A 21363-nucleotide genomic window follows, 5' to 3' on the forward strand; every position below is an offset into this window, starting at 1 on the left:
TCCATCTACGCAAAGCATCATATTTCCTCTGCCTCATCTACGTCGGATCCACACTTTTCCCAAAGGACTGGTAAACTCTGACATTAACTGGGCATTTAGCTATCCTAGCTATTCACAACCTGGCTAAGCATAAGACTGTTTACATGCCATTGTTCATGTGTTTCACCTGTTTTGTTTACTGAACGTAACTGTTTATATATTTTCATTGTTAGTTGGCTTCGCTACACCATCTTACAGCAGTGGTCACCAACCTTTTTTGGCCAAAGATCACAACCTCTGCCTTGGTGACAGGCAAGATCTACCTATTGAGGCGTTGAGAAAAAAAAGACTGTCCAGACTCCAGACTGTACTTACAACTTAACTTTTTATTTAGCCTAATTGTAATTGAATGAAATTAAACACTTTGGTCCAGCTTTCAAATTGATGTGGCCAAGAACACACTAAATCACTTAATTTCAGTGCAACATAAAAAGGAAAATATTTGTTAACCGCACACAATTTGAGCAAGAAAAAACACATTTGCAATGAGCAGGCTGGATATGAACTGCTTTATTTATCAACGGAAGTTACAACACAACACTGACAATCTTTGTTTTCAGATCATTTGACAGTTGTTTTGAGGCCCCCATGTTGCCACTCTTCAGAGGAGAATCAAGAAGCACATCTTGCAATTGGCTACCTTAGATAGTTTTTCTAATGATTGAATGCACCTTTCTATGGAATTGAAGGCTTAACAAGCTAATCAGACTAATTATGTGTTGCAATTATTCAGTATTGAGTAGTTACAGGTATTCAAATCATGAAAATGATTAGGGGGCCTAAATATTTGCACAGCCTATTTTACGACGACAGTACGACAGTATGCATGCATATTAATATTTCGAAAACCAATGCGGTAATTGGAATGAAGTGGGAGTGGCCGATAACTAACATAAGCGCAAACGTACTCATGTAATGTGTCACCTTTAATATTAATATTTAGAAACACGTTGCAGTGTTAAACCAGTCGTAGAAGTTAAAATAGACAAATATCTGTCTGGAAAACCGTTCGTTTGGGTAAGCTAATACATAACGTTAATCTATAAATAGACTTAGGATATAGTTTTTTTTTAACAAACTGGCCGATAACCAACATAACAACGACATCCAAGAGAGCTCGAGGATGTTATGCACGCGAGTTGAGCCTAGTTGCAAACTGCTGCCGCACGCTGACCCAACTGTTGGTGTTTGTTGGCGTTTGTTGGAGAATGTTGGCGTTTGTCGGGGCAGTGTGCAAGCTGCTTTAGAGAGGGGCATTTAGTGGGAAGGGCTACATTTGTGAGAAATCGTTGGTTATTACGTTCACATCAACTCTAGGGACATCCTCGGATTTAAATAGCTGGCGTTCATGAATCAGGCGGAGATCTTTTCTGACACTGGTCTTCCGAAGACCGTAAGAAAATATTTCAGAAGACACTTCAGAAAATTTTCAATTTTTTTTTTTTTTGTATTTAAAAAAATAAATAATTTTGGAGATCGACAGGGAAGGTCTTCGAGATCGACACGTCGCGATCGCGATCTCTGATCTACAGGTTATCGTTAGGATTGCTTCTCAGACATATCGGGTCTTGCATGCATCACTAACCATTTCCCTCTTCTAACATGGCATCTTAATCGCGCACGATTACATATACATTGGCCTTCACATAGCCACACACGCGAAAGTAATACTCAAACTTCGCGCTGCACATAGGCTCGTCCTTTTCCACATCACATGTATGTTCGCGTACGTGCACACACATGCACGCGGAACTGCAGTGATCAAACAAAGGAACACACACACATTCTTTCTGGCGCGCTCCTAACAGCGCAACCCCGAGCTCGCACACGCACACACACACACACTCCCTCTCTAATACACATCCCCACACTCCTTCAATTCATTAGTTAGTTAGTTACATTTAGCTAGATTACATATTGTGTGTTATTTTCTTATCATTGTGTAAATAAATCCTTTGATTATATACGCTGGTCTAGGTTAATGGAAGTTAATGGACGTTGCCAACCTCTTCTATTCAGAACTCCAATGAACTTCAACCATACTATTAATAAGGTAATTTTGGTTGTAGTTATTTTGTAGTTTATTTTGACCACCGTGGAGGACACTACACTTTGTGTGGCGCCCTCTAGGTGTTCAACTTAATTGATCTGCCTTTGTGTTGAATGGTTGATGCCTGTCCAATCGGGTGAGATTACCAACATATTGTTGCTGTTGCAAGGACAGCACCAGTGTGTCTTGGTGGCCCTCACGAAGACGGTATCACAATATACACACAATTGCACCCACATTCACCCGGCGCCTGCTCACAGGGTAAGGTACCTACATAGTCTGGTACTCCCATGTGAGGCTGGTACCAATTTCACCTACACCTGGAAGTGACGAGCGTGTGAAGTAAAGCCACCCATCCAGATCACAAAATACATAATCAGGAAGTGGTCAGCGTTCAGTGGTCAGTTTATCTGAGCATGGAAATGAGGATAAACTGTTTAACTAGCTGTTGAACATCAACAGGCCCAGGTGTTATGTAACCTGATGTGCGCCTGTCAGTATTTTTAGCTTTTAGCTTTGGTGCAGTATAGCAGCACGGTGAATGAAGATTACTCTGTGCAGTACACAGTGAAGCTCTCAAGCTCAAGTTCAATACATGTTCAAGTTTATTTCCTGTGACAACGTACGTAAGTCAAACCTAGTCCTAGTTATGAAGTGTATCATCGATGATCTGTTATGGTAAACATTTGGTTTTGGTAATCAGATATCCCTTTCTTCTTGAAGAATCCATTTTTTTTTTTTACCTGTGGCCAAGTTGACCGGGGGTTGTGCAGAAGAGAGAGATGCACAGACCAGAGTTAGTTTATTAGGGTTAGTTCAGTACCAGCGCCAACACAGCATTTATGCTTCTACCTTATTTTTCTTACATCAAACAAAATACTTTTCAACAAACAAACAACTTAACAAACAAAATTGCCTCGATGGGCCACATGCAACTTTACCCAAACAGCCTGCTAACAGAGCTCTACTTCCTTGAAACAGTTCTCTCTCCCAGGTTAATCTCAGCCAGGATCATATGAAGGCTTAGCCCCTCCCCCGAGACAGACATCCAATCACAACAGGCCGGCCTTCTGAGTACCATGCAAACTCTATTCTCCGATCCCTGTCGGCACGGCACTGTGAAGAACATATTACAACACAAACTACAACACAAAAACAGAGGTTGAGAAATTAGGGAAGAGAGTGTATTTTTTTCTATTTGGGTATCCAGTCAGATGATGTGTGTGTGTGTGGGGGGAGGGGGTTAATCATTGATTCAAATGATACAAAACCTGCTCTGTCACAGGCTAGAACACATTATCCTTGTCATACAGAGAACATTTTTAAACAGACCTCTGAGGAACTGAATCCAATCTGCTGAAGAAGTGACGGCACAATGGACAAGCTCACTGTCTGGACAGGTAAATAACTTTCAAATAGATCTGCTTTACAGACTTTTTTCTGAACTCCGTTTGGCCTGTGTAGCTCTCCACTGTTATCTGTATGCCTGTGTGCTGAATTTTAAATGATATATAATGACAATACATGAAACTAATAGATTTTACATATCCTCATGTACAAAAAAAAAACACTAAATGCATACTTAGAAATTTCAGCTATCTCATAGCCTGCATCAATTGTGGCCTTTCCTGCTGCCACTGCTGCTAAATCAATTATGTTTGTTATTTTTAGGGCTGTGCCTCCTGCTGTGTCATTTGGGTCAGTTTTTCTTTTTCTGTAATCATTCTATTAAAAACGTTGCATTAATGCTAACAGCAACATTTTTGACATTAGTATGACTTATGTTGAAATTATTATTCATTAGGATGTACGTCTGAGCTGGTGTGTTATTTCACCAACTGGTCCCAGTACAGACCAGAAGGAGGAAAGTACCTCCCAGGGAATGTAGATCCATACTTATGCACACATTTGATCTACGCCTTCGCCGTCATCAATGATGCCAATGAGCTGGTCACCTTTGAGTGGAACGATGAGACTCTTTACCAGTCTTTCAATGGACTAAAAACAAGGTGTGTGTTGTCTGCAGACAAAAAGGAATAATATGTTTTTTTCTATCCTTTCCATGCTGTACGTTTTTGTATTTCTGCATTCTACCATACAGTAAAATGAAATGGAAAGGAAAGAAAAGAATAATATTTTACGAGGAGAAAAATTCTATGAAATCATAATGGTAATTTTTTTTGTTAACAGAAATCCCAATTTGAAAACCCTTCTAGCCGTTGGTGGATGGAACTTTGGCACAGCAAAGTGAGCTTTTGTCTCTCTTAGGCACATATGTTTTTTTATAGGACGTACAGATTAAATGTTAGCAAACAGCTTCTTCCCTATAATGTTATTATTAAAATAAGAGACAGTACAAAAACAAATCATGTGCTAAAAACCAGAATATGCAAAGCACAAAGAATGAGGACAGCTGCAGTCTCTGAAATCTGCATGTCTCTCCCCAGGTTCTCCACTATGGTCTCCACACCAGCCAACAGACAGAAATTCATCCAGTCATCCATCAGCTTCCTAAGGAAGCATGGCTTTGATGGACTGGACCTGGACTGGGAGTACCCTGGGGCCCGGGGAAGCCCGCCCGAGGACAAGCAAAGATTCACTCTGCTGTGTAAAGTAGGGAGATTTCATGTGTGACTTACAACAGCACTAGGCATCCCAGAGTTTCAAGGACCAATGAGGAGTAGTCAAATTACTTCTAATCCACTTGTTCCAGTGGCTTGATGTTTCTGAGTGTATCTCTTTATGTAGGAACTCCTAGAGGCCTATGAGACTGAGGGAAGAGGAGCGGGGCGTTCACGACTGATGCTAACAGCAGCAGTGGCAGCAGGAAAGGCCACAATTGATGCAGGCTATGAGATAGCTGAAATCTCGAAGTATGCATTTAGTGTTTTTTTTAGTTTTTTTTTAAAGAAACATGTACATGAGGATATGTAAAATCTATTAGTTTCATGTATTGTCATTATATATCATTTAAAATTCAGCACACAGGCATACAGAATACTGATGGTTGTATGCATCACAGGTACCTGGACTTCATTAGCGTGATGACTTATGACTTCCATGGAAAATGGGAGAGTTTCACTGGCCATAACAGTCCATTGTTCAGGGGCTCAAAGGACACGGGTGATCTTATCTACTTCAATACGGTGAGAAAATATTTCGATTATATGACAAGAAGAAAGACATTGTAACCTAGAACCAAACACATCCACAGCAGAACACGCGGATACTGCTAGCATCTACTATTTAGTAAACTCATCGTAAACAAGCATGGTGGAACTCTGACCCCACCCCCCCTATCTTACTCTGTCCTCTAGAACTTCAGTATGACATACTGGAGAGACCAGGGTACCCCTGTGGAAAAGCTGAGGATGGGATTCGCCACTTATGGCCGTACATTCCGCCTGGCATCCTCAGACACAGGGGTCGGAGCTCCAGCAAGCGGACCTGCCTCTGCTGGAACTTACACCCGAGAGCCTGGTTTCTGGTCTTACTATGAGGTGTGCATGTAAACAAACAAAGAACACAAACAGGAAAAGAAGAAAGAAAGTGATCTGATAGAGTCAAACATTTCCATATACTGTAAGTGATTAATTAATAATAATTTAAAAATCTCTTACAGATTTGCACTTTCCTCCAAGGAACCACCATGCAGTGGATTGAGGATCAGAAAGTCCCTTATGCTGCTAAAGGGACCGAGTGGGTGGGATTTGACACCCGGGAGAGCTTTCAGACAAAGGTGCCAGGTTTACCGAGATGAGTCAAAGAACGTCATGGTGTGGGAATCACCAGTGCAAAGAGCGTTGAACTAACTCAGTTTCACTTCCCTGTGCAGGCCCAGTACCTCAAGGAGAAAGGGTTTGGAGGAGCTTTCATTTGGGCTTTGGACCTAGATGACTTTTCTGGGCAGTTCTGTGGACAGGGAAAATACCCCCTCATCAGTCACCTGAAAAACCTTCTGAATACCAGTAAGTCCATACACACATTTGAAAGACATTTGTGCATATTATTCAACCTCTCATAACAGAACTAAACAATACAGTGTACAGATGTCATCAATCATCAACAATATTGCAAATTAATCCAGAATGTATTTTAAATGTGTTTGAATATTACTTATCAACCAGAATGGGGGTTGTATTGGGTTTCTTCCTCTGAATAAGTGAATTTCTCTTTGTGGTGATGCTCAGTTATGCATTCTGACAAAATTGGAAAATCAAAGTGACAAATATAAATCACCATTAACTGCATAGTGCAAACTAAATAGAAAATATTCACCTGTGTATAAAGGAGTGTAAATCAGTTTCCCCCTTTCCCAGCTTTGCCCCCTCCCCCGCCAAACACTCCTGAGCCGGGGAAATCGACAACAGCCAAACCCATCACCGCAACCACCAAAAAAAACACCACGCCTGACATAACTGAGAAGCCGGGCCAGGACTTCTGCGCACATAAAGCCGATGGGATTTATGCCAACCCAGAAAACAGAGGTACCTTCTACCAGTGCGCAGGTGGTAGGACCTTTCTCCAACCTTGTCCTCCTACCCTGGTTTACAAACAGTCCTGCAAGTGTTGCGACTGGCCATAAAGTGGCCACCTTTCACACAACCATTTAGGACCAACACCTACGCTGGCCAGAAGAAATGTTCTACATTAGTTAACCCATATCTGTTTGTGAATCAACTAACCAGAAATGTCTTCTATAATTTTTCATTTACATTTTCATTAGTGTAATAATATTTTTAACATGATTTTGGCTAAAGCAATAACAAAAATGCAATTCTGTGCAAAGGACCGTACATACCATCTCTGTTACTATGCTGTTCATACTTTGTTTAGGTACTTTCATCATTAAAAGGAAATACAATTGTTTTTTGTTGTTACTGGGTTTTTTGTTTTGTTTTTAAACACAACAAATCAATTTTTTCATTAGATTTTTTAATTTATTTTTCAAATGGTAAAACTGAAGTCAATTAAAAAAAATTGATTTACTGTTCTGCAACAGATACATACAACACATTTTAAATGATGGTTGAGTTTAGCATTCAAAGTAAAGGTGATCAACAGCCAACATGGGGGTTTGTAAACACATTATAATACTGCCTGTACAATCAACTTAATACATTCAAGAAAACAAATTATAACAATATATATTAAACTTTCAACCTGAGACAGCTGGAGGATATTTCAAGTACGTGATGTAGTGACAAACATGGGTAAGTTAACTCAGAGTAAATGGTAAACTTTCTAATAGAAGAGCCGTATGGCTTTGTTTTGCTAATAGAATGAAGCCATAGGGCTCTTCTATTAGGAGGTTTACCACTTCCTCTGAGTTAACTGATCCACAATTGTCACTACACCACATACCTGGAATACCCCCCTGTTCCAGCAGCAAAAAAAAAACAATTAAAAACAAATCACTCATCACTCCTCTCAAACAGCACATAGATTAGAGGGCTGCATTTCTCCAATACTTTTCTAGAATCACTCTGGCCTAAAGCAGATTTCACTCTTCACAGAAACAATCATACATTTACCGTATAGAACTGGCCTTTTCAGTAGGAATAGAAGTCTCAATTCATCTTGTGTTGATCTAAGTCGCTCACTCAATCTAATGATCTGCATTAGGAACTGTCAGTAATAGCGTCTCATCTACTTCTTCACACTCACAAGTTGGATCAGAATGAATATCCATTGAGCCATTCTACCATCATGTCAAATATCAGAATTAAGTAGAGAAGTATGAGTATGGTCCTTGTTCCATGTTTTGTTTTTGTTTGTTTTTTAAACTTTACATCAACTACTTGTATAGGAAAACACTGAATTAAATTCAAGACAGGTTTCAAGCCTTCAGTCGGTAAAAAGGAAGGACTTTCACCAACTCCACCTGGATTACCCAATATTGCTTTGCAAGTACCGTATCTGAAATGTGTTACATTCAATTCCAGCATTATGAAAAATAAAGAGCACAGATTACAGGAGGACACACAATGTGTTTTTGTGTAGTTAGGAGGCCACCACAGACAGACTACCAACTGATCTTCAAACACTGACATACAGTAGAAAATGTTTATCATGCAAGTAAGTGGTTGTAATGAATGAAATGTCCATAACTGAAGAATATCAATATCCTAGAGCTTACTGTGTCTTGATTGTGAAAATAAAAGGGCGATGCTGAGGTCATGGAAGGATGCCAACAGCACTCTTAAAGCTCGTGTCCATCATCATGAGGGGATGGGAGATCTCTGATGTCACAGTTTTGGAAGAGTTTGATGTAGAACACAACAAGCTCCTCATAGTTCTTAATGGATATCCTCTCATTCACACCATGAAACCTGGAGGAGATTGCAGAGGCCAAATGGGATCTCAACATTAAATGAAATACGATATTGCAATAACAAGTTTGTTTTTTCATTCACTGACACACATATGCATGGGTGGATTGTGGATTTGTAATGAAAAATCTCGCCCATATGGGGCCTCTGACATATTATATACCATAGGATTGGAAGGCGTAGAATGGACACAACCAACGTTTCTCAATGTACAGAATTTACAACTTTACTGGGAAAGGTGATGACCATAATAATATACGTATCAATGATAGTTGCAATGGATACTAATACGCCAATGAATGCATCTTATGCCTTATTTTAATGCTTATGGAACAATTCATATCGAACAATATGCGCCATTGTAACCCTCATGCATCGATACATTTATCTATTCTGGCATGAATATTCATGACCCATAGGGTCCTTAGTAATATGAATCTCCTTTCTGCTGTTTGTAATCTATATTCTATACATATCCAAGATAGAAAATTCTAAGACACTCATCTAAACTAAGCCGTTGGTGTGTTATAATAACAATACCAGACCCTTGTGATAGTTGTTAAACTGCAGAATTCCAACAGCAATGAATAAAAAGACCTTACCTCTGAGGGTCACCTGGCTTGAACCATGTCGGAGCAAAGCGATAGATATCTTTGGTCAACTCAGTGTAGTGTCTGCTATCAGTGTTTCCCACACAAATTCCTGCACAACAGTGGGATGAGAGAGAGAGAGAGAGAGAGAGCAAGAGAGAGAGAGAGAGAGCAAGAGAGAGCGAGAGGGGAGATTAGGACCATACAGAAGCCAATAAACCAGATGAGGGGCACTTCAAACACACCTCTCCATTCTTGTTGAAGAAAGCCCCGGAACACTCCAGAAAAAAATCCCTGCTCTCCTGTGTTAGTGGCCCTCACCTGGAGCTATGGCCACATGTGGGAACATGTCCAGCACTGTTTTCTTGATGACCTGGTACCCAAATGCTTTGTCGGTGTAGTCGCTGACGGGCAATGGGTCAAACCCATTCAAGAGGTCTATCTTAACTCTTTCATCCGCCACTGAGGCCTCAATTAGGTCCAGCACCTGGAGAGAGGGAGTTCAGCTAACTAGACAAAAAGATCTTTCCTGACAAAATCTCTTTTATTCTGTCATTCATTCATGCATTCATGCATTCATGCATTCATGCATTCATTCACTAACTCATTCATTCATTCGTACATACTTTAGTTGGACAAAACTTTCTTTACGGCTGTACAAAACAATTGGTATGTAATGTGAAATATGCTCTAGTATGTAAGTCCAATGTGCAATCAAAGATAAGCCATCTGAAAGCCCGCCTTCTGACCTCTTTCAAAGTCTGTGCTGAGTGAATGCGGAAGTTCACAATGGCCTCAGCATAAGAAGGGAGAACATTAACCTGCAGAGCAGAGGAGGTCAAACAAATTCAGCATGCTGAGCAAGGATCCTAGTTTTGGAGACTACTAGAATAACATGAAAAACATAAATACAATGGAGAGCTTTACCTTCACGCCTGAATTAAACATGGTAATGGCTGTTGTTGTTCGTACAAAGGCATTTGTATCAGGTCTTCTCTCCATTACTCTGTAAGTTCACACAAATTTTAACTTTGGGGTCAAAATGAGCCCTATTCTCAAAGCTTTTGTCCCATGTACAAACACAACCAACATAAAAAAAAGAAGAAGAAGACACATTGGTTTCCGCCTTGCTTTGCTACATTTCCTGTTACATCAACGTATCCTGATATTTCTGTTTGTTTTTATTTCTTCACAGAAGTGACAGAAGTAACTGGCCTGGGAAACAACACTAGCTATTTGAATCCCATTTGACCCAGGCCATTAACACTATAGCCTTGTTGTGATTTCATCTGCACCCTCCACAATTCAAACAGGGCCCCAAGTCTGCTCAAAAACAAACAGTTCCTACCTGCTCAGGAGTGGGGTAAACAGCCACAGATTGGACATGATAAATCTGAGGGGAAGGCCAAACTACCAAGTGGCAGAAAAATAAAGCAGCTGTTAATGTATTGGGATATCAGGCAAACTCTTATTTCATCTCATAAAACACTTGCAAAACTAGTCCTATTGAAATATATGGCAATTTGGGTAAAACAAGCCAGAGATTTACACTGTGAGCCAGATGCTCAAATGTTCCCCGTTCAGGACCTAAGCCAAAGAGTCTGGGCATTGGGTTATCTTCTAGCCTGTAAAAGGGACACATAGACCAGCATTGCTCTTAGTTCATCTGGTCCTTGTTTCAAAATGTCTATGAAATCACAAAAATCTATTGGTGGAGTTTACAGTTTACACGATTCTGCTGTGGTAGCAAATACACACACTTTCAGGCTTCTCTTACCGTTTGATGGCAGAGGCAAGGATGCCAATACTGCCCTCTGCTGGAGGCATGGAGGAGTGGCCAGGAGGGGCAGTGACGCTGAGCTTCACTGTGGCTTGGCCCTTCTCACTGATTCCAATCCTTGACAAGCACACAGTACAAGTATGCACGGACACATATTAGTACAGTAGCTTTACATAAATGAAAATGGCACCACCACAAGAGAAGCTTTTCCCCAAATGTTAGCATGTACAGAGTAGAAAATGAGGGAAGAAACAAGCCACATTAAAACATATGAGTGTATTCCAAATAATATTAGTGAAAGGTATCCATTGTTTGAGGACGGCAACTATTCTGTTTTACACACAGAGCTGCAGGTCCATGTAGGCCACTGATGATGCCATCCAGCACAGCCAGGCCCTCATCCAGCACAAACTCCAGCCCAACTCCTCGCTCCTTCAAGGCGTTCACAATGTTCACTGCGCCATTGAGGCCATTCACCTGAGACAAGGCAAGTGCAATCCAGTCAGCCTTATAACAACAATCCTGCTAGATTGACTAGATGGATTTAATAGTAATGATATGCAAATTAGTTCCACTGCATGTGAACAGGTCAGGTGTTAAAGATGCAGTCTACCACTCGGTTTCTGTTACGCAAAAGGTTGTTGATATTTGTGCTCAACAGCCAAACACATCCCACCCTCCTGCTCCTGAAGCACCATGTTGATTGGCTGGGATTGTTTATGGCTCGGTCCGAGCCACTATGTTTGTTTTCCATTTACAGAGCCAGAACTGTGTTTTTTTTTTCAGCGCTAACACTGAACGGACAGTTAGAGGACCATGAGGAGCTATTTGCCGAATTAGACAAGGAGTGTATGGGATTAGAATTGCGGACTGCAGAATTAATTGGCAGTGTGAATGTACAGAGGTTTCTAAGCTTAACAAGCAGTTATCCCTGTGTGTACATATGTGGTACACTTATGTCTCCATGTTCTCATCATTTAACTGAGAGAAGTCACCAATTCAGATCACAAACATTGGGATGACCTCACCTCTTCGTCATGTCCCAGGCCGACGTAGAAGCCTCGTCGTGGCATGTAATCTCTCGCTAGCAGGAATTCCAGTGCCTCTAGAATTCCCTACAAAAAGAACGATCTGGTGGTCAGAACTTGGGAACAGGAGAACGGCTAGTGCAGATAAACACAGGACTGTCAAGAAAACAAAAAAATGGCTTTTGCTCCCTCACCATAACAGATTGCTTATTATCAATGGTCCCTCTGCCATAGATGAAGCCATCAATCTCTTTGGCAGAGAAAGGAGGTGCATCCCAGCCATCACTCTCATTGGCTGGTACAACGTCAATATGGGCAAGTAGCATGTATGGTAACAGGGAAAGGTCAGTCCCAGGCACCCAGAAAAGGTGGCTGTAGACTCCAACGACTTCATGCGAGACCACATTTGAGGAAAACAATATAGGGAAAGCTGTAGAGGCAGAAAAACACATTATTTTCAGGTATTGAAAATAACAAAATACACTACATCGCGCATTTAAAGTGTGCCGAGTATAAAGAGGTATAGGCTGTCAGAACATCACACATGGTCATTATTCAGTGTTTGTGTGGCGCTCTGAAGAAGTCTCTAGAGGGGCACCTTTTCTCATCAGCCCATAGAACTCTCGCAGTGCAGTAGTGTTGAGCTCAGTTTCCGAATACGATACGGTGGGTATCCGAATCGCCTCTACAATGAAAGGGAAAGAGGAGGAAAGCATAGAATTGTCCATCGTATTATAACAAACGAGGACACACCTAACCCCTTGAATTTGATTTAATTTACAGAACAATTATACCATGTTATGTGGGACCAGCATAGGGAGATAACAGTAAGTAAAGCAAACAAGCTAAAAGCTACGGTCTTCACGTGATTTGAAAACTGTCAAGATATTACAGCCATCATCTCATATTTCCGGGAATCCGAATTGCCTACCAATGCCTTTTCTCCAAATGAATATTCAGTCATTATTGGCCACATATAATTTAAAGAGCCGGCTCGTGCAGTCAACTTACCTTTGAAATTGGAAACGAGCCGCTGTCTATATTCACTGGTTATATTGGGGGGGACGTGTTCGGTCCTCTCCCATCGTGCCAGTTTCAACCCCGTATTCACATCTAACGAAATCGTCCTAACCGTAGCCACAAGAATTAGGACAGTGATGACGAACAATAAACTTAAGATCACAACTTTCAAAAGCTTGGTGATTCGCAGCCTCACGCTTTGGCCCGACATTTTTCGATTCTGAATGACAGAAAATTGTTTACTAGACGAGTGGACGTTTTGTGACGCACGGGCGCCACCTGCTGCGTTGGAAGGGATGTAATCGTTATGGCTTGTACAAACGGTCACCCTATTTCAAAACATGTTCTGTGCTCCATCAACCGCGTTGTTTGCATAAAAGAAGGGAAGTTTGCATACAGTAGACAGCGCATGCACACACACACACACGTACACTAGAAATGGATATACAAATACTTTATTCAGGAACATCAAAATCATTAGAACATAACATCAAAAAAAGTCAAAAACACCTGAAAATGAATGTCAAACTGTAAACTGACTCAAAAAATGATATTGCTATTGAGACCTATTGAGACCTAATAAGACCATGTTGATTATTTTGATCCCCTTGATTTTCCTCCAGACAAAAGGCTCCACACAGGCTAAACACCTAATGAGCAATGTGACATTCAGTTCAAGTTCATATGTGGCGTCTGTGCTTTTTGTCTGCTTCACAGTCTGTGTAAGGCACAATGATATCATCTCTAGCTGAATCCAGAGATGGGATTTGATGATGGGCGATGGAAATTAGTTGGTGTTAAAAAAAATTAAGAGTTATAAAAAAAATGTGCCCTCTACTCCCCTGAGAGAAGGGGCACAGCAGCGTCGGCTATCAAGGGAGCATCTTCGACGCTGGGCGCTGCCAGCACTTCGTTGAGATTGTCCAGCAGCAGCGTCAGCGAGCTCTTCAGTGTGTCCTCCGTGGCCAAGTAGGTGACTAACAACAGCAAGGTCACGATGAGGAAGCAGAGTAGCTGGACCCAGATCGGGAACTTGTGGCGTTGCACCTCCTGCTGGCCTGTCGTTTTGGGGCTCAGTGGGGTGTCCGGGTACTTGAACTTCACCGGTCTTCCTGCGGCTCCCTTTATTGGCCGGCGCCGCGTTGCTCTAGTGAAAGAGGGGAAGTAAAGATGTAGCATTAAAGCGTGTGGAAAACTGGTGGGGGGGGGGAAAGCTGTTTTAGCAACAATTTAGAGCCACAAAACTGACAATAGCAATATGCTGACCTAGCTAAGCTAAAATGAGAGCTAGCTTTAGTTTAAAAGGTAATTAGCCCTCATGGGGATTACTGTGAACACAAATACTTTCAGATATCTTGTATGCACTTGTTTTGTTTTCGTCCCGACAGCAACTTTGTCAAGTTTAAACAGATTTTATGTGACCTGATCTGATTTGTGAATGCGTGAGCAGCTGTTTCTGTGGAGGCTTCACTTACACAATGCCAGTTGGTGTCTTTTCTGTCTCTGGAAAGATCTCCATGAGGACATCTGTGACAGGCACCTGAACATGTAGAACACAGCCATTAGAGAACAAGTGGCCAGCGAGATTCAAACCACAGATCAGGGAAGAGCTACGCCATTACCCCACCCAGGTGACATGGAAGTAAACACAAAGGTCACCAGAATGTGATCAGTGTGAAACTTGCTAAAGCAGTTTTAATAATTGCACTAACCATGGTCCCTGCTGCCTTAGTTATAGCTACAGCAACTTTCAGTTCTTTAACAAAGAGCAGGTGCAGCTCCAGCTACATCCACTGAGGAATTCCATCCCATGACCAAACAGCATATGAGGCTTCAACACACAGCACAGATTGCAATCCAGGTCACTCTTGACTAATACATAAGGATTAGGAATCCGTGAAAAACACACAAGCTTAAATGGTTGTCTGTGACTCAACTTTTTCTCTGAGAGTATAGAGTCTGGCAAACTTCCTCTCCAGCTTGCTTACTACCCCCCACCACCCAAAAAAACCTGGCCTTACATAAAAACTGGCACAACCCAAAAAATCTATCAAAATTGATGACTCAAAAAAACTCCAACACCACCTTTCCAGAAAGTTCCTGCAAGTGTTCAATGACGTGCTCAGTGTAGCAAACAAAAGAGACCTTTTGATTTCCCCCTACCACTTTCTGAAACGTAAACACGTTGCAACTCCAGTCTGACCGAGTGGAGCATGAAATTCCGAGATGGGTGGAAAAATGAAAACTGTTCATATCAGGTGCAGATAGCCCAAACAACCACAGCATAGAGAACAAGGGAGAACTGAGACCCTAGCCCCAAATAAAAAGGTTATCCAAGAGAAGAAACAGGTTTGTAGGAAAATTGAATAAGATTAATTAAGAATAAAACCAGTACTGCCATCTGATGTCGGAATGTTGACATCGGTGAAGTGTCGAGTAGGGACGTGTTTGTCATGGTAAGCTTATCCAGCATCTGTAGGGGCTTATGGACATGTAGCACAACAAAACCACACATTGAAATCACCGCCTGCTCTCACAAATTGATAAAAATGCAGACTCCAAACTCCAAATACATGGAACCTGCAGTTAATGTAAATGCGTTGACTGAATATGTAAGAGGTTTATAGGTAATTCCTTATTTTCATTCCGACCAGTAAAAGTTCCACAGCACCACTACTGACCCGCCTTCCACAGGACTCTGGTCTCCGCTCACGATTCCAACTGTTCTCCCACTCTGGCTCTGGCTCTGCGATAGAAGACCGCCTCCTCTCAATCTATAGTTTGTGTAGAGGCAGGTCTTGTTATTAGGAGCAACGTGCACTTCCTAATGCTATTCCTAGCGATGAACAGCCCACACCACAGTGCTGCCAAACTCAAACCCAACACAACCCACCGGGAGACCAACACCACCAACAGATTTATTTAAGAGGAAGGACTACAACTCCCCTTCTCCACCAGCTCAGTCACAGAGAATGTGGAGGGAGCTGAGCTAGTGGGCTCCGCTGATTTCTTTGGCCGCTTTACCTGCAAGAAGCACGAATGAACTTTCAAACAGTCCTATGGTTGGAAAGCAGTTTAAAAGCCAACGGGGGGGGGGGGGGGGGGGGGGGGGGACAGCTTGACAAAGTAAACATAGATGCTCATAGATGCCATCCAGCTTGTGTACCAAATTCATTAGAGACAAACTATGAATTTGGAATATTTATTATGAATTTCAAACTGAGCTCTATAGGCATTTATACGAACATATGAAATGGGGAAATAGAGGCTGTTTAGAACTTGAAAAAAATGTGGCGAGCTGAAATTATAATTTTTTTAATTCTTAACAGGTGCTTGCCTTAAGCATTTATTATTCTAATCCAGATGCAATTGGGAGATGTTTTCAGGTAGATTTCAGGGTCTTAGTAACGAAAAATAGTTAATCTGATCTCTCTTCTATCGAGGACTTTTTCAGTTGTTACAGAAAATATCAGTTGGATGCGCTCCATGCAATTTGTGATTTCAATGGGGGAAAGAAAAAAAATATGTATTCACATCTTTGAACATATTGCGATAGAAAATAAGATTCCTGGTAATGACATATTTACCAGTCTGGCGGGTGGCATAAAACACTGAGGATACCAGTGATAGTCAGCCATACTGTGGGTCTCCATCTGTTCAACGTGGAAAATAGCAACAGCACAACAGATGCAATACAATTATCTGCCAGGCTCCAGAGAGCATAGTCTGTGGTATGTGTGTGGGTTTTGGAAGTGCGTGTTTGAAGGCATTTTAAACTGCAGACAGTGTTTGCCTTCTGGCACAAGATGGCGCTGTGGGCAACACAGAAATCTCTGCACACGGAGCTGAGCAGCACTGAACATGTTATAGCCGGTTTCTTGGAGCACCATCTTTGACAGAACTGTTGTTTCAAGTGAAAACTCACTAACCTCACCACAGCAAAACCAACATCCAACATAGCATTATCATTACTCTACTAGGGTGTCAAATTTGACTAGTAACATGGCATCTTTCCACTCACCTTACTGTTGGCAATCTCCTTCTCCACACATGTGACAGTCTCTAAACTTGGATCTAGACCGCAGAAAAATGTAATATACAATAGAGCATGCATTAAGCAAATGCGTATATCAAAGATAAATTATTAATGCCAAGGCAATTAAAATGGTAGCAGGAGTGAGGTCCCATTGTACCAGGCTGCTCTTGCTCCTCTTCATTCTCCTCTTCCTCACTGTCAGAGTACACTGCTTTATCTTCTGAACCGTTCTTCTGTGCCTGACTCTTGGGCTCCATCAGTCTCTTAAGCTTCTTCTCGTAGACGTACCGCGTTGTAGCTGACAAAAGCAAAACAAACGACTCAACACAGTTGGAAATACGAACAAACATTCACAAAAAAAAAGAAAGATTGAAATACCCATATTAATGGCTCATATAAAATTGAACAGATTGTAATTCATCAATCCCTTTCTATATTTGAAATGTCATCAATGTGAATATTCATTTGACCTCAATTAATATCTATCCATACCAGTGAGGGAAAAAAAGAGAGAGGAGGGAGGGGAAGGGAGAGGGGGAGGGGGAGAGAGAGAGAGAGAGAGAATGCAAGTGTGTGCGTGTAAGCTTCAACAGTATGTAAATATCCTGATAGAATCCAGAGAGACAATGTTCCGTAGCTATGACCCACTGATCTGGCTGGGAGAGGCACCTTACCAGTGATGGGGCCGGCCTGGAAACCGTGCTGCCGCAGGTATGCTTTGAGATCCTCATCGGTCAGTCGGCTCAGGTCCCGCATGTCTGGCTCCTCTGCCCTCTGCTCCTGCCGAGAGAAGGACAAAAAGAAAGGCAGCGCAGACAGTCAATCAGCCAGCCATTTAAGGGGCAGCGAGCCAGAGTGGAACGCCTGACAATGAAAATGTTATGCCAATAACCACCAAGGAGCTCCACAGCTCATATAGAGTCTGTGGCTTTCAGTGGGGAATCACCGGTCAAACTAGACCAAAGACAGCACCTAGGGTTAATGCTTGTACTGGAAAGTAACACAAAATATCCATTACCACTATTTCAAGTAGCTTGTGTATCTCTAGTTTGCAGTCCGTTGAGAAAGGCAGAAACAAAACATGGATCTTCAAACCATTTCAAAATGGAGAGGGCAAGACACCAAGAAAGGGCTATAGAGAAAAATGGCTTTAAAACACCAACCATAGTGTTGACTTGACAGGGGCAAATTATTTGAAACTAATTTCTTGTTGAAAAGGTACAGTCTTTGCCGTGCATAGCTAACGCTTTAAATCTGACACCTGTCTGGGAGTTATGGGGTGACCCACATTTGACAGGCACCACCCCTGTGCACCATTTTAGAGCTGCCTGCCGAGGAAGAGCAGGGCTTTGACCTGACAGGAGGGCAGCATATCAATTGCATTGCTGGTCTGCAACAGCTGCTGCACCACACTTAGCCTGTGTAAGAAGGAGACCCTGAATACATATGGCAACAGGGTAAAAAATAAGTACAATATTCTACTGCAGTGTCTACACACGTAGTGTGCCATTCATGTAGTCTGATTTTCACATTACTAAACTCCCTGGCTGGGACTTTATTTTGGATCAAACAGACTTACTTTGCTACTTTGCAAGCGCATTCCACATTATGATTAGGACCATTGTTGTTGTAATAGACAAAAACATACGGTATGCCTCTCTTTCAGTAAACACATGTAGCTCGAATAATCACCCTTTTTTAAATTACTTTGATTAGTAGCATGAGAAAACATATCAAGGAATAAATATGCATGGCGAAATCAAATATGGCTATGTAAAGATTTCCTAATCAAATATTGTTCAGGCTTTTGTAAAGTTGGAATCACCGCGAGAGGTAGAATAGTTTGGCAATACAAAGAATTGTAAGCAAGTAAGTGATTTGCGGCTTAACACGTGTTAATCAGTTAGAGCTATGTTTTATTGAGACTAAAGTGATCGAAAACTCACGCTGTCGACCGATACAGGCAGTTCCTCCTCCTCATCGCTGGAGAAATCTGCAGCATTTTTCGTGTCAACGTTTTTCAGGTAGAGTTCTAGATATTCTTGTTTCTTGTTTTCACCTGGAGGCAACGCTACATTGTGCGCAATTAATTCTGACTTCAGCCTCTCTTTCGAGAACTCAGAAGGATCCTCCAAAAACACCGGCATGACTGGGCCTCTAACAACGAAACCTAGCACAGCCCCGCACCCAGCAAATACAAATACTCATGGTAACTGACTGTTACTGACACTCACGAGTCGGCGCAAGCAGCCGCTCTGACAGCTGTGGCAACACAAGAACTGTCTTGGAAACGGATGACATGAATTAAATGAAGGCACATGAGAGGTCGGGCAGTTGGTAAAATATGAGAATCATCTAAATAATTGATTGAAGGTTAACATAATGTGGACATTAATAGACTGTTTTGTGTGTTCTCTCCTTAATGTTCAGAAATTGTTTTGGAATTTATCTGATGGTGTGACCGATACCAAAGCTAAGCTATTATTTGGCTAATATTGGAAAATGCTGGCTACTTTGCTAGCTAGGTACAGAGGATTCATTCCGTGTGCCCACTCCTCTATGGCTATACTGACGATGGGATTTAAGATGACAGGATGTTAAATTCAAAATCTTTATGGTAACATTAGTGTAGTTAAGGCATTTTGTGACTGAAGAGTTAACTGACTGACATATCCCTCTGGATAAAGACAACGTTAAGGTAGCAGTTGGCTAACCAATGTAACATTAGCTAGTTTAACCAGATAATTTAACCTTTTGAGACGTGACCTTTTTAAGTGAACAGGTCATATTCAGGCTATTCGGTTGTGGGATGAGTTTAAGCAAGTCATTTCGTACATCATATACTCACAAAATAAGAGATATGAAGCTGATTTTGTAGGATTATCCAAACCAGGCTTTTTACCTGTGGTGATGTTTACCCGCCTTTAAATGAAAGCCCTGTTTTCTCTACCAATGAAATTTCGATCTCATCATCTCTGTATGGGTTGGTTCAGTGATGGTCATATGATTTATCAACAATGGCGTGAACTGTGAATCTTTTTGACTGAGAAAATCTGGAAATAAATACTAGATAATAGATATACTCCATAGCCTTGCATAATATGACTTCTGCAAAAGGTGAGAGAACAGGCAAGAATCAAGTGAAGCTAGGAACGAAAAACAGTTCTGAAAAATATATAAAAAGACGGAATAATTTCAATTCATAAAAACTTGTCATTTAACCATGTAAGGACTGACACATCCAATGTTAGCCAGAACATTTAAAAAATGTAAAAACACAAACATTGTCATTTAAATGTATGATGTTTTTTGGCCTTTATGGTAACGTATTGATCACAAACATTTACATTTTAGAATCAAAAACAAATATTGTTTATTGCATTTAGATCATTTTGGAATATTTCATATGTTTTTTTTTTTTCTTTTTTTCAAACAGGAACCTTTCTCCAAATATTTTATTTCAGCTTGTTGGAGGCAAAAAAAAAACTATTACAGTGCCTCCGGTGGTCAAATGAATCAACATTTTTGCACCACCTCAGGAAGGGATCCTGAATCCATATACCAAGTTTTGTGTCATGAAAGAGTTGAGATATGATCTGTCAGCATCATGAATTGCAATACAAAGACAACAGAGGGATTAATAGATACATTTCCCTAAATACTTGCTGTTTCTTATTTCATACTTGATATATTTACCTTAAATGCCTGCTCTATCATATTTGATACATACATTTTCAGATTTTCCTATAAAATAAAGTATGAAATGTTGAGTCATTATAAGTTGCTTCAATACAGTCATTTTTATAATGAAATATTAGTAACAATTAGTGCTGTCAAACGATTAAAATATTTAATCGCGATTAATCGCATTTATGTCATAGTTAACTCAAAATGAATCGCGATTAATCGCAAATTTTTATCTATTCTAAATGTCCCTTCATTTATTCATTTTTTCCATCATTTTATTTTTATTTTAATGCCCTTATCAACATGGAAAAGTGGATTGGCTTGCTTTATGCAAATGTTTTATTTTATTGAAAACCAACATTGCCAAACAGGGCGGTACAAAATAAAATTAGAAAGTGCACATTTCAGGTAAACAAGGACTGAGCCTATAGTGCAGTTAAACCATGGCTTAATATTTAATTTGTTTCAAGTTTGCTGGGAACATAGCAGTCAGGCCTCTTATTTCAGAAACAATTAACCGTAACAGTTAGGTTACCAATAAAAGGTAAGCCTACTAGTTCTTTGCTTTCAGCCAGCTGCCTGTTGACATTTTCAGACAACAGTGAAGCTCGCTTCTTTTGCACAACAAAACTTTTAAAAGTAAACTTTCCAAAAAGAGCGTTAATCTAAAAAAAAAAAAAAAAGATTTTTTTTTTTTAAATCGCGTTAATCTCGCGATAAAAAAATTAACGGCGTTAAAATGCGTTTCCGTTAACGCCGTTAATAACGCGTTAAACTGACAGCACTAGTAACAATATAAAC

At 40.8% G+C, this 21363-nt stretch overlaps 3 protein-coding genes across 8 annotated transcripts; 1 reads left to right on the plus strand and 2 right to left on the minus strand.

Moving 5' to 3' along the window:
- Positions 1-3296: 3296 nt before the first annotated feature.
- Positions 3297-6958, plus strand: LOC105906847 (chitotriosidase-1-like). Its single transcript, XM_012835073.3, has 11 exons — positions 3297-3489; positions 3761-3787; positions 3894-4098; positions 4280-4336; positions 4537-4702; positions 4838-4962; positions 5112-5235; positions 5407-5589; positions 5712-5828; positions 5925-6057; positions 6409-6958. Exons 1-11 carry the CDS (start codon positions 3465-3467, stop codon positions 6672-6674), a joined length of 1428 nt encoding a protein of 475 aa, XP_012690527.1. The 5' UTR covers positions 3297-3464; the 3' UTR covers positions 6675-6958.
- A 49-nt stretch (positions 6959-7007) lies between these two features.
- On the minus strand, positions 7008-13095 carry pm20d1.2 (peptidase M20 domain containing 1, tandem duplicate 2). Its single transcript, XM_012834991.3, has 13 exons — positions 12831-13095; positions 12418-12504; positions 12014-12249; positions 11820-11906; positions 11135-11268; positions 10789-10908; positions 10561-10636; positions 10360-10421; positions 9939-10017; positions 9761-9832; positions 9333-9498; positions 9024-9123; positions 7008-8421 (listed from the first exon to the last, which is right to left on the minus strand). The coding sequence occupies exons 1-13, from the start codon at positions 13048-13050 to the stop codon at positions 8292-8294; spliced, it is 1569 nt and encodes a 522-aa protein (XP_012690445.1). The 5' UTR covers positions 13051-13095; the 3' UTR covers positions 7008-8291.
- A 185-nt stretch (positions 13096-13280) lies between these two features.
- lemd1 (LEM domain containing 1) lies at positions 13281-20093 on the minus strand. Of its 6 annotated transcripts, none has more exons than XM_031566131.2 (10): positions 19724-20093; positions 17550-17649; positions 17033-17173; positions 16861-16913; positions 16427-16492; positions 15786-15863; positions 15521-15613; positions 15235-15321; positions 14315-14379; positions 13281-13986 (listed from the first exon to the last, which is right to left on the minus strand). In XM_031566131.2, exons 2-10 carry the CDS (start codon positions 17629-17631, stop codon positions 13674-13676), a joined length of 978 nt encoding a protein of 325 aa, XP_031421991.1. In that variant the 5' UTR covers positions 17632-17649; positions 19724-20093; the 3' UTR covers positions 13281-13673. The 6 variants fall into 6 exon arrangements, with proteins under 6 accessions (XP_031421991.1, XP_031421990.1, XP_012690558.2 ...); XM_031566130.2 differs by having other exon boundaries at positions 17550-17655; positions 19724-20090; XM_012835104.3 differs by lacking the exon at positions 19724-20093 and adding an exon at positions 18822-19139.
- Between the last annotated feature and the right edge of the window lie 1270 nt (positions 20094-21363).

This window comes from Clupea harengus, chromosome 4 (genome assembly GCF_900700415.2).
Source record: "Clupea harengus chromosome 4, Ch_v2.0.2, whole genome shotgun sequence".
NCBI classification, from domain to species: domain Eukaryota; kingdom Metazoa; phylum Chordata; class Actinopteri; order Clupeiformes; family Clupeidae; genus Clupea; species Clupea harengus.

What these genes read in the sequence shown, in the direction of transcription:
- pm20d1.2 (XM_012834991.3), bottom strand. Translation starts at nt 13,050, where the DNA reads ATGTCGGGCCAAAGCGTGAGGCTGCGAATCACCAAGCTTTTGAAAGTT. An exon ending in CTTGCCTCTGCCATCAAACG is followed by an intron (nt 10,637 to 10,788) that starts GTAAGAGAAGCC and finishes TCCCTTTTACAG; the next exon opens with GCTAGAAGATAACCCAATGC. An exon ending in TTTACCCCACTCCTGAGCAG is followed by an intron (nt 10,018 to 10,359) that starts GTAGGAACTGTT and finishes GTGAACTTACAG; the next exon opens with AGTAATGGAGAGAAGACCTG.
- LOC105906847 (XM_012835073.3), top strand. Translation starts at nt 3,465, where the DNA reads ATGGACAAGCTCACTGTCTGGACAG. An exon ending in ATCTTATCTACTTCAATACG is followed by an intron (nt 5,236 to 5,406) that starts GTGAGAAAATAT and finishes TCTGTCCTCTAG; the next exon opens with AACTTCAGTATGACATACTG. An exon ending in GAAAAACCTTCTGAATACCA is followed by an intron (nt 6,058 to 6,408) that starts GTAAGTCCATAC and finishes CCCCTTTCCCAG; the next exon opens with CTTTGCCCCCTCCCCCGCCA.
- lemd1 (XM_012835102.3), bottom strand. Translation starts at nt 19,022, where the DNA reads ATGCCGGTGTTTTTGGAGGATCCTTCTGAGTTCTCGAAAGAGAGGCTG. An exon ending in AGAGGAGCAAGAGCAGCCTG is followed by an intron (nt 16,914 to 17,032) that starts GTACAATGGGAC and finishes TCTGCGGTCTAG; the next exon opens with ATCCAAGTTTAGAGACTGTC. An exon ending in TGACTGAGCTGGTGGAGAAG is followed by an intron (nt 15,614 to 15,785) that starts GGGAGTTGTAGT and finishes CACAAACTATAG; the next exon opens with ATTGAGAGGAGGCGGTCTTC.